Consider the following 12,984-nt stretch of genomic DNA (forward strand, 5'->3'; position numbering starts at 1 on the left):
ATAAATTTTCTTCAAATATTTATACAATAAATTTTGAAAAATTTTTGGTATTTTAAAATTAACCTTTGAAAATTTTGTAAAATATCCACTTGGCGTTTCTAAGCAATATTCCCATTAAATAAGGATTCTGTTTTCCAGAAATGCCATATAATTTTTATGATTTGAATTTAGCAAAACATTTCTAGCACAAACACTCAAACATCACGCAACAACACCATATGTATGCGTGAGCACCAAATGCGGGCACATTTCTGCTCCGCCCACCTTGGCGTATGAGTAATGAAGCTGAAACTGTAGAGAATATTTTCGCAAATTGTTTTCATTTGTGCAGTCGTGCATATCCACACGAAAACACTTCGTTTTGCTCATACACACACATACATAGACACAAGTAAGTCTATGCACACAAGCAGACAGACAAAATTAAAATATTTAATGGCAGACAGTGAAAAGTGGGCGAAAAAATGCTGCTCAACATATGTATGTGTGTGTTGGTGTGAGTATTGGTATATATATGCGTGCATTTGTGCTTCAAGTTCAATACCATGAAATTGTAAGTTACACGCCATAAAATGCGTTAGAAAAAGAATTTCACTGTAATGGAAATGAAAGTGAATGTAAAATCCAATTGCTACTGGCATGAAAAATGAGCCGTAAAAGCCATGAAAAATCATCGTTACTTAGGCACGTCGCTTTTGCATTAAAGAACTTCATGCACTTTTTTCTAATGTTGAATCAATATTTTGTAACTGTTTGTAATAAATATATGGATATATATATTTATGTCATGTACAGCTTTAATGGCTAGTTTTTTTTTTTTTTTTTTTTTTAGGAATTTTTTTTTTTTAATTGCTAGTTTTTTTTTTTTTTTTTTGTATAAGTTTGCCATAAATACAAATATAGTAAAGATTCTGACCAAAACTCAAAGATTTTAGGCATTTAACAGAAACATATAGTACTTCTTTTGCTTATGGAGTACATCGACAAAAAGTTTTAGAAAGTAGATCTTAATAATATGGTGAGGAGAAAATTAGTTGCTTCAAAAAATGTGTGCATTTTAAGAGCAAATATCTGTTTATAGGTCCCTTAGTAATCGATGATTTGCTATCAATAGCTTTCCCCATTAATTGTTTCTTTTGATTTTAGAATCTCATAATACAAGATGGTCTTTTGATTCCACCAAATACAGAGCATTACCCTGGCGTCATGGATATTCGGCTTTACCAATGATTTGGCTGGTTTCCCATGTTTCAAATACATATGTATATTTTTTTTTTTTGCTTTTAAAGTTGTCGTAATGGGACCATTTTCTTTCAAAAGTCACAATTAATTGAAAAAACGACTTCTTTATGTAGCATTTGATTAGCAAGTAACTTCGTCTTTCAAAGTATTTTGATTTGAATTTTTGTTGAACCCGATTTCCCCGCTTTTGAGCTATCTAGCTACATTGTTTTAAAATGACTGCTCAAAAATATTCTGCAGGCCAGTTCCTCATCTCCAAAATTTTTGGCCAACCGTCAGCTAATTGTTTTCCAAACCAAAATCACCACTTTTATATGAAATAAACTACTTTTTGCACTTCGGCTTAACTAAAGCATGTTCGCTATAAAGTTTTATCAAAATACAATTACTTTTTGCTGAGATTTTCTTCACATTAAAGTAATAAGATGGAGTTCACTTGCTAAGTCCAAGAGGAGTAGTTATTGTTTGCGCTTGACACGAATTTCAACTATCTGGCCTCACTACTGATACCTCCTGCAGTGTATCAAACAATTTGGACCCCAGATGCTTGTAGCGTAGTCTTGTCAATGCGGGCCAAGAGCATAAGAGATGATCCATTTTTCCCCGGTGCCCTGCTCTAGGCATTTCCTACAGTCTACTCGAACTGTCGGCCCCATCTTGCGGGCGTGTGTCGCCACCGGACATTAATCAGTTAGTATTCCCATCATGCTCCTCTCGATCAAGTGCCAAAAGGAATGCTGTGTAATGAATAATAACTACCATCAAAAAACTATTTCACATAAGTTTGCCTTATTTGCAGCATATTATTCCTGTTTATACTTCAAATGAAAAGCATATACTAAAAAAGGCGCATAAGGGCAGTAGTTTTCCAAGTCACGTTGAGAACAATTTTCCAGAAATTTTAATATAAACATTCCGAAGTTGTGCAGTCAACAAAAAAGTAACTATCTTGTCAAATTACTGCTTCTGACACAAGAAAAAAATTTAAAAACAAAAAAAATCATCAATTTCTTAAATATCAAAGTGTCGTCTGCAACGAGAAGTAACAGTTAGAATCAGAGATTCTTACCTTTCTGAACCTAAATATATTGCAAAATGCTCGGAAATTAACTTTGGCCGAAAGTAAAAGAACTAGCAACGAAGGCACATAATCATTCATCACTTACTAAATAAAATCATTACGGATCAGTTGCTATCAACGTTTCATCTAAATTTTATGCGACTTGAGTGGGAAGCCACTGACCCCAAAAGGACCGCTGAGATGGCTTATGCGCTAGCAGCTGCCCACCCACCTGGTTGCACTGGAGCACGAGTGGCGATGCTGAATAAGCTTTAGCGCAAAACTTTCTCTAAATGCCACTAAATTATTGCATTGTCATGCGGTGCGGCACAGCGAAGTTGTTGTTTGCAACCACAACAACGTAAATAGAAGAACTCATTCGCAAGCATTAACTTATTGTCGTCTTCAGTCACTAAACCCACACCTGACAACAACGAACGAGCATAAGATGCACTGAGCAGCAGCAAAGAGGTCGCATATCGGACTAGCCAACAGGCGAGCGGCTGCAGCATGCCACTTAAGTGCGCCGACAATGACTAAGTCAAATAAATTCTCTTCCTACTTTTTGTTTTCGTTTTCACTTGCGAGCGCATAGCAGCCTCGCGCTGCCGCCAGTGTAGTCTCCGTCACTTCCGCCAAACTGTGACTAAACCGCAGTCGTGTAAAAACAGGTAGACTTGAATTGGTAAGGACACGACGTACAAAAAATTATTGGTTGAAGTGCCACCAAGCAAGTTCAGGTAAAAGCCACACCGTTAGTCAGGCAACAGCCAACACGATGTGGAGGCAAGATACTCTGTAGTCTGTAAGCCGCAAGAGTCCGGGTGGTTTCGTCTGGGGGAGTGGGAAAAACTTTTCGCTATGCATGTATACCCTGCTCCGATACGCTCTCTCAGGCATTCGTATTATTATAGCCCACTGCACTGCAGTTTGTTGCTATGGTTTTTGGTAATAAATTTCTATAGCCGGAAATTTATTCGCCCGCAAATGTTGGGTTGTGTACGACGACTACCGGTCGACCGACCTCACACCTAAAGTCGCGTAGGCAAGGTAACAGCAAGCAAAAAGCTGAAAAAATCCGAAAAAATCATTGCATGCATTACGGCGCGTCGAGTGAAATAGTAGAATAATGCGGAAGGGCGGCGCAAAAAATGTGCGCAAAACAAAAAGCAAAGCATACTTTTCAGCGCGTAAGGCTGTACTTAAACTTGAACACTTCAGCGCGAGCATTACGTTTTGCTTTTTGTTGACTTTGCGGCGCATATTTTAGTTTGCCGCTTTCAACATTTTTTTCCCACTGCACTCGCACCGCTGCCGAACCGTGAAAAAGTGCATTTTTGCGGCTTAACCTGGTGCTTACAAAAGCGCACCGCGCTGCCTGCTCGCAGCCAACTTGAGCCACTACCGCCACTGCTGGGCACTTGACTGTACTTGTGCGTCTGCTCTCGTCAGTTGGCGCTAAACTTTGAAGTTCAAGGATAATTTAAAGAGCAAGCAAGCTGAATAGCCGATTTTGGGCCACACTAGCTTAAGCAGCTTAAATTTTTTGTAATATAATTTAAGGCTGCCTAACCATTTGTTGCTATGATTTACATAATTTTGCATACTTTTAGGTGACTTTTAAATGAATGTAGTACTTGTTGCATACTTTTAGGTGACTCTTAAATCAATGTGGTACTTGTTGCATACTTTTAAGCGCCTTCATAATTTTTGTTGCTCTTTCACTTTTCAGGTCAAGCGTTTAACCATGGGCTTGCTGCGCTCAAATGAAGAGTCACGACCGCTTGTCAGTATCGGCACACCCACGAGCACAACAAATACAAACACACTGTGCAACGCCCGACTGCAAAGCTCGACAAGCAATAAAATCTATTCGAATGGCTATATTAATGAGGAGGCCTTTGAGCCGGAGAAATTTATTGCGAGCAAATTCGGTGATTCGTGCCGGCAATCGCTAACGGCTATACCCATGCTGGACACGGTGAATCTGAACGACAACAGCGAGTTCAATCTGAAGAAGCGTTATTTGCGTGAAACAAGTAGTGGTGGGTAGAAAATTTCATAACGGTATTACATGGATATGTGATTTTCTTCAATTATTTTATTTCGACACAAACTTTAGCAAACTTTTTCCTTAACTTTTCTTTTCCTGTAGCAACTTTCAAGAAAACTCCTCAGAACTTTTTATCCAGTAATATTTTCTTTTAATCTTATTGTTTACTACAGCAAACTCCAGTCCGAAGATTTTCGCCAATCGCCTGCGCAATAACACATTATCGGCCGCCATGCGCTCCAGCACCACCTCCAATTCCACCACAAATAACACAACCACAGCGGATGCCTTAGACGAAACCGAGGAAGCCGATCTCAAGGATGCCTCTTGGTTTCAAGCTGGCATTTCTCGTGACATAGCCGTCGAAGTGCTGTCGAGCAAAAGTCCTGGTGCCTTCTTAGTGCGCAAAAGCACCTCTAAGCCGGGTTGTTTCGCCTTAACGCTGCGTGTGCCATCGCCACCTGGACCAAAAACCGCTAATTACATTATACTGCGCACGGCGAGAGGCTACAAAATAAAGGTGAGTACTTGAAAATTATAAAAATGATTACGTTTTTTTTTTTCAAATTCTTATTCTTCAAAATCCTTACTCTGCAAACCACTTAATTTCTCCAATAGGGCTTCCGCAAGGAGTTCTCCACGCTGCAGGCCTTAATAACTCACCATTCCGTTATGCCGGAATTGCTGCCAGTGCCGTTAGCCATGCCCCGCCCAGCAAATATGACCTCCTCGCGGCGCAATATCGACGACTTTGACACTTACGATTCACTGCAGATGCTAGTGAAGTACTTACGCGCCAAAACTTTGGAAAATGAGTAGAGTCAAATTGAGTGATAGCGTTTAATCATAATTAAAGTGGCTATAGTTTGGTCTTACCTGATATGAAGAAGCACAAAACAAGCACGAACTATTATACGAGCTGCGAAAATTTGAAGATTAATAAGCTAAAGAAATACCTTACTCGAACACGCATACTCGTGCATCCCAGCTTCGTGCGCTTAAACAACACACACACACACATTACTTCCGTTTACGCGGGGTAGTACTTTTACAAGCTTCATTACCGAGCTATCAGCAATTATCACAGCTACAGCCGAAAACTTTTCACAGCTTAAATTATAATTTCTCTTTGCTTTAGAAAAAGCACACAAAATTGTTTCAAATAAATATATATATGTATATAAATATATATATATTGTAGATATATTGCTTATGTAGTAGGTATATGAAAGCAAAAAAAAAAAAAAAAAAAAAAGAGGAGAAAAAAAATGTCTATAGAAAAATGTGATATCATTAAGTGACACTAGGGGTGACTGCGGCGCACGAGGATCCAGACTCCGGTTACAAAACTACTTACATAGTTTACTTAGTCTGTATGTATTTAATGTTAAAGTTGTTTTGTGTATAACTGTTAAGAGTGGCGAACGTACACTATTGCGCATTAATATGTATGGCTATGTACAAATATGTATTAATTATAATCAATGCATTATTATTTGTCTAACCAAACGAAATGTTTGCAGCCAACTTTGAAAGGTTTTCTGTTCATTGTAAATATTGTTTATTTTGTGCAAAATCAACAATGTGAGACATGCAAAATAAATTTGTTTAGTTTTCATAAAAAAAAAGCTTATATGTTATTATTTTAGCAAATTGCTAGCGGTAGTGTAAAGGTGAGTACTACCATGAGCAAAATACTTTGTTCATAATTTATATTTTTTTAATTTATGCTTCAAAATCTATGTCCTCCTTCTTGGCCCTAAAACAGTTGTACCAACGTTTTTTCCAATCCTCGAAACAGTGGTTGAAGCCAGTTGCTGGAACTCCATAACACTCAAATAGTATTCATTGTTTGCAGGGTGGCCGGTCGGAAGGGACTCATAGTGCACCACACCTCGATAATAAAGCATAGATCCAAGACTAATCGCCAGTAAGAAACCGTTTCATGACATTCTGATAGTGGGAAAGCATTGTTTCACAGACATTAACGAGATGCTGTTTAAAAAAAATTAGTGATTGCTTACAAAATCGTGCTTTCACTTTTCTTTGATTCAAATGATCTTTAAAAATGGTTTTCACTGAACTCTTTGATATTTCAATGATGCCAGTAAGATCTCATACTATTAATCGTCAATTCTCAGGCACTAATTCCCTTACTTTATTGGCGTGTTAAAATTAAACCATTAGCACCAAAGGCCTGTTCCAAATTTCTGAAAATATCGGCGCACAAAATTTATTGGATCTGCTTTATTGGACAATTTGAGTGCTCGTAAAAATCGCCGAAAGCACTTTATGGACTTCATAAATAAAAGCGTGTACTAAACACTAATGATTATTTTGAAGTGACGTTTGGCACAGATCTCACTCACAGTCATATCAATCCTGGAAAAAAATATTTTAACGGCTGGATTTCGCGCGAAATTTTAATTAAAAAGTCTTGTTACTTTTTGTCCATCTAGAAAACCGCTGGGACTTTGAAATATGCATGTTAAAACTGATTCCCATACTCTTTTCTTTAACTATTACTTTTCGAATCTTGTTAGTAAAAAGTCAGTTGCTTACCATTGGTTCACATTTGTTTCATCTTTAATAATACTTTCGATACTCAGCTTAAAATTGCGCTGAATTTTATTATTTTGCTCAAGCCTGAAAGCCGCCTCACCGCTTTGGCTTACGAATTATTTTGTAATGTTTCCGAAAAAGCGTGAACTTTGATAAGAAAATTTCGTTATTCTTTAATTTTAATGCAGTATGCTTTTTGTTAGCCGAAAATGTTCCTGTGACCGGAATCCCGAAATTATGGACAAGTAAGGTTTACAAGTGAGTGAGTTTAAAGCCTTCCCACAATCTTTGCTTAAACGAGAATTTATCTATTGCGTTCACAAAACCTTCAATGCCGCCTGGCTGTTCGTGAATATGGTTGCTTTCTGTATGCTCCCATAGTTATTCAAGCCACTAGGTACTAAATATTTGGACTCAGTGCTTATAGACTTTTCATTGAAAATATCGGTCAAGGTGTGAAATATATAATTAAAATTCAGAGAGACTTCGTTCCGGATAGTATTATGTCTACGTGCTGCAAATGGGTTGATTCGGTTCAACTCTTCATATTTGTGCATAAAATGAATAAATTCGGTTGAAAACTCGCCCTAGACCCCATATAACTAACGTATCCGAAGGAACTTCCTGGCTTTAGTAATTGCCAGTTGTAAAGGTACGAAATGTTCGCTTACAACTAAAATTAGCGGTTACTCCCTTCGTCTTTGTAATTTTATCTTTTTCTCTCCTTTTTAGTCAAGTTTAGTTTAAAAAATCGCTACCTTTGCTAACCTACCTGGAAAATATCGCCTTTCAAAATACGTATTAGCACTAATTGATATATTTGCCCCTTTCACCATTATTTGAGTGAGTCTATTTATATATGTTGAACTACATACTCAAATTTTTTTCGTATTCATTAACTTGAAACCCAGTAGGGAAAATATTCGATAACTCGAAGGTCACCAAGTACCTATACTTATGGAAGTAGTAAACTTACATGAGTGTTGATACGAGTAAAACACACGAGTGGAACCACATGGAATACATCTAAGCGATCCCAATCAATCTCTATCTATTTTATTACAACAAGTTGATCTGTCATGCTAAAATCACTCTTTTTCCGCTGCCTATTTCGGAAAGATGAATTACTAAATATACGATTTCTAAGTGTACTTGTACTAGTAAAGCGTTTTTAAGCCAATTTGGTTGATTGACTCAGTTTTAAACCCTTAAAAATCAAGGATATAATACATTCTGGAAAGCATGAAAGTTGTGATTGAGAATAAAATGAATTTGTTGGATATTTTTAGACGCCTTATTTTATTTATATTATAAATTTGACTTTATATATACTTTGCTAAGTTAACATGACATCTAATAAAACTTAGTTATAGAATAACAATTAAAAAAAATACAAACTAAAAGTGAACGACTAGAGAGTTTAGTAAGTATATTAAGAGCCGTTTTCTTAATGTCAGTCATCCATTATTTCCCTAGGTATTTTTTAACTAGAATTTAACTGATTCAGAAAATGCCCTTAGTGTAGTATTGGATATTAATGTTTACTTTGAAATTTCTCCACCATATGTGTTCATCGATTTATAGTAATCTATAGCAGAAAAATTATGCTATAGAATTTAATAAACAATATCGACGCATCAACTCATCTAATCTAAGCTCTACAATGATATTCTTAACTCCTTAAGAACTCAATATTTACTAAGCTAGACTTACACTATATATACTCCTTTGGTTGATAGCCTTCAGCTATTTTATTATATTTCCTACAGGGCCGCGCAAGCGAATGTGTTTTTAATTTATCCCACACACACACACTCAAGGAAAAAGTTACAGATAGATATACATTACTGAGCATTGTTGTTTGTTTGCTTCGCTGTCGTCTACGCCTCGACAATGAAATCGAAAAACTCTGCTCATTAAGAAAATTGTGTTCACTCAATGTTCAATTAAAAAGTTTTTCCCTGAAATTTATACTGCCGGCAAAAACAAAAATAACAAAAATGAAAATATGACTGCAGCACAAAAAAAAAAAAAAACTAAGTGCTGGCAGCAGTATTTAGAGAAGTTGAGGCGCTTATATTAAACGTGACGAAAATCATTTTTATGGCAGCAGAGAAAACAGAAAACAAATCTAGAATGTATGCCACACGCACACGCACGTGCAAAGCTCCAATGCTTTGAAATATGGTGCAGCAAAAAAAAAAATTATTGGACGACACCAAATGGTGGGTGCGGAGTGTGCGGTGTAATAAGCTGACTCTGTTACTTTTGTATTCGATGCAGACTCTCCCTCTTGTTGTCTTGCATTAAGTAGCATTTCACATTTCCTTCTGCGTAGTCCCAGTTCTCTGCTCTACCTTGCTGTTATAATTGATTTCGAGCGGCGCTCAACGTCTCTGCGGAGACGCAGCGCTGCCGAATTGTTTATTTGCTTTTTAAATATTTAATGAGAAATTGGCAGGAAGGACTTATTTTTCCAATGGCTGTTGTCTGCTGCTAAAAGTTTGCTGTCAACAGGAGGGATTGGCAAATGTGAAACACAAGTAGCGGGCCCCCGAAGACGTCAGGTACTCAAAGCTGTCACAGCTGACTGAAATGTGTCCTTTATTCGTTGACTGCGTCGCATTATGGCAACATGGCACATTACTTTTCATTGAAATAATTTTCAGTGCTCCGAGTTGGTAGCCTAAAAACCGCGCTAATTTGTTTCAAAGAAAAACGACAACAACAAGTATCATATGATATAAATGCGACTTTGACGTTGACTTTGACTTTGAGTGCGGTGCAATTTTTTCAACTAATTATTTAAATGCGCCTTTTTTTGGTTAAATGCTTGCCAGTTTGGGCCGCGCATTCATGTGTAACGGAGCCGATAATTGCAAGATGTTGGAGTAAAACTTTTGCAACGCCAATACCTGACTGCTTAAGGAGGCGGAGGAGTATTATACCATATACACGCAATATAATGATTGCACTCACACACTGAAGCGTCGATGTTCAACACTTTGGGATACGGCTTCAGATGTATTGGAATAAAGACAAAATTATAAAAAGAAGCCAAAAGATACTTGAGAAAATGATTTGGAAACTACTAGAACAATTGCGCTTTTCCCGTGGAACCAGAGAGAATCACTTTTTGAGAGCAATATATTACTGAAGCAAACGATTCAGCTGCTATGAGGGATATAAGATAAAATCTAGTAAAATTTTAATATCTTTTCGATATCCTTCAGTTTTTCATAATATTTTCAACTGACGATAACTGAAGTGAAATTTGGACCATTGACCTAATTTTTTGCAACCATAAGATCGTTTTACGAGTAGTATGGTCTTAAGCCTTGTTTTAGATATGTGTTATTTAAAATCCTTTTTCTAAAGACCTTATATAAGACGCTGATATATATTCAAACAAAATAGTTCAAAAGTCACATTGTAAACCTCCGCTCGCATCGTGCCAGCACATCAATGAAATAAAGAAGTCAAGAAAAGTTGAAAAAAAGGCAGACACTCGCAACGTCTTTGAAGAAATTCCCAACTTTTTAATGTAATTTGTTCGCCAACACGCGCATCAATGTCTTAAGCAGCTATCTGCAATAACAAGTACTACAACAATAGTCGAGCCAAGCAACAAACGGTCTGCAGCCCAAGAAACACACAAGCCAACTCGCACCACAACTCACACCACAACAACATTCATCGCGTACAGCTGTTCGCCGGCGCAAGTTAACTTTATACACGACAGTTGGAAATGTGTACAGAATTACCGCAATTAAAAAGGATTCCAACTAGGACAAGCAGCAAGGGGAAATTACTGGTCAAAGGATACAAATTAAATTCCAACTTTGATTTGATAATACTTTTTCTCTTCGCCGCCTTCTTTCATCCGTGCGCTTACAACATTTTTCTTCATTGGATTTTCACGCTTCGTGGCAATTGGTAGAAACCCTTTTCAGTTCTTATTTTCCTCTCGATTTAATTTTCTCCCCGTTAGCTGGCTTTACTACGTGCATGCCATGGCGCTCGTCGGCAACAAATTAAAATTGGATAATGTCGGTGCATCAACATGAGAAGTTGCAAATTGTGCTGTACTCTGCTACAAAGTAGGCGATTAAGGAAATTAGGCACAGCACAATGGGTGCGTGATGGAGAGAGAAATAGCGTACAGGGTATATACCGTTTTATGGCACGTCTATAACACTTATGGAAATGCGAGATAAGCGCTTCTCGCGCACGTTTTAGCGAAAATACGCGAACGTTTCGACGGAATTTGCATTGCAGGTTCGTGTAACAGTTCGTTGACGAAATCGAAACTTAAATTTTTTTTTAATTTTTATTTATTTTTTTTAAATTCAGCCGGTTCATATTAAATAGAAAACATGTCAGAAGTTACATAAATTTGCACGGGCACTTCGAAAAGTAAATAGAGGCCTTGAGGGTGAAGTGACTTCCTTTCCTCTTGATTCCTAGTGGTGGAGCTTGAGGCCTCCTGCCAGCATGATACAGCTTTTTTGATAAAAGGAAAATGCCTGAACACCGTTTGCGATCTAACCCAATGGTGTATAAATGTGATTACCATGTAAGCAGGGAGCAATTAGCCAAACATCAAAATCCATGAAAGCTACTATTTTTTACTAGAAGGTATAAAATCCGTGAGGTTACTCTTTCCTCATTGAGGTTCTATTTCACAACCGCTGGGCAGGGTGAAGTACTTGGGGCTTATCTTTGACAGGAAACTCTCATCGAAGCCAAACATTGACGAGAGTCTGGGGAAGGCCTCGGTTAACATATTCTTTTGTAGAGGAGTAAATGTGAAAGAAGTGGCATCTCTCACTAAAAGTACTATTCTAGCTCAATGATCCCTCTGTTTTATGGGCCTGTTGTATGGTGAAGAACGATCGGAAGAAATACACTATCTAAGCAGCTGGGGTATGTTCAAAGAGCGTATTTCATCTCCAGCTGTGAGCTCCGCAACTATTTCACTCACTGAAATTCTACATTTTACACCTGTACACATAGTTAGTAAGTGCTTGCGACGAAGGCTGCTGTTAGACTCACAAAAACACACTGAAATTCACCACGGCTTCGACGTTATTCATTACAATCTAATTCACAGTATCGCAGAACCTTTTCCTCTGCGTGCCTTCTCAGCTCAGGCACTTGCACCCGTTCTGAGCATTTCCAGGAATGGATCGAAGTTAAGAAGGAGAGTAGCATTTGGAGTCTTCTGTCGGTAGCTTTCTATCAGTATGCATAACCTATACCAAATTTCGGCCGATTGAAAGCGAGTCAGTTTTCCGATGTTTCCTCACGATCTGGCGTTTAAGCTCAGTGAGCTCAACAAGTACTGGTCAACAACGGAAATTTGTGCGACTGCGAGATCCGTTTGGCTAAGAGTGAACCGCAAGATGTCCTACGAACTACTGGTTCTTAGCAAAGGCAATCTCACCCCAATTTTTGTTGTAGACTGAACACTGTCCGATAGGCTTACACGCGATCCAGTCGAACTTTGCCAAAACTATATGAAATCATCTTGTCACTTCCTTTTCTGTTGTCTGCCTTCCCCAAACCAATATTGAAATATTTCCGTAGCTGTTTGGGCCAACAGGATGCACATTGAGACCCGCCAGATGATATTCCTTTTCAACTACCTAATAGTACAGACTTGAACCCAGATTATAACTACCTGTTCTTATCTGTGCCGACTGATTGACTGATTCTGCTGGTGAAAAATTCAATCCAATAGACGTTTGCAACACTAATTTCACTCAGAGCGCTGTTTTTATAGGATTTTTATACATTAAGGAAAGCGGCTTTGTCGACCAGTAAAAAAAAAATATTTATTTTTTCTTACTTCCTCATAGCAATTTCCAGTTTAGTAAGTAGTGGATATGCTGTCTTCAAGTACAGGAACTGTAACTTATATCTATCGAAATATTACAAGAGTACCAATCCAATTGATCCTCAACTTCATAGTTTTGGAGTTGTTGTAATTCTATTCGGTTTCGGTTATTCCTCAATAAATTAAAAAAACTTGTTGAATGCTTTTTTTTCTGTTTTTTTTTTTTTT

General features: G+C 37.6%; 1 protein-coding gene across 1 annotated transcript in view; it reads left to right on the forward strand.

Annotated features, from left to right (window-relative positions):
* Positions 1 to 5,494, forward strand: part of LOC108977067 (protein sprint) — a 26,762-nt gene extending 21,268 nt beyond the window's left edge. Inside the window, exons 3-5 of the mRNA XM_018946573.1 lie at positions 4,035 to 4,347; positions 4,529 to 4,875; positions 4,974 to 5,494. Of these exons, the coding sequence (XP_018802118.1) occupies positions 4,035 to 4,347; positions 4,529 to 4,875; positions 4,974 to 5,174 (861 nt within the window). The 3' untranslated portion in view covers positions 5,175 to 5,494. The remainder of the gene's footprint in view (positions 1 to 4,034; positions 4,348 to 4,528; positions 4,876 to 4,973) is intronic.
* The last annotated feature ends 7,490 nt before the right edge of the window (positions 5,495 to 12,984 follow it).

Source organism: Bactrocera latifrons, unplaced genomic scaffold, assembly GCF_001853355.1.
Source record: "Bactrocera latifrons isolate USDA-ARS-PBARC rearing strain unplaced genomic scaffold, ASM185335v1 scaffold_116, whole genome shotgun sequence".
Taxonomy (NCBI): Eukaryota; Metazoa; Arthropoda; class Insecta; order Diptera; family Tephritidae; genus Bactrocera; species Bactrocera latifrons.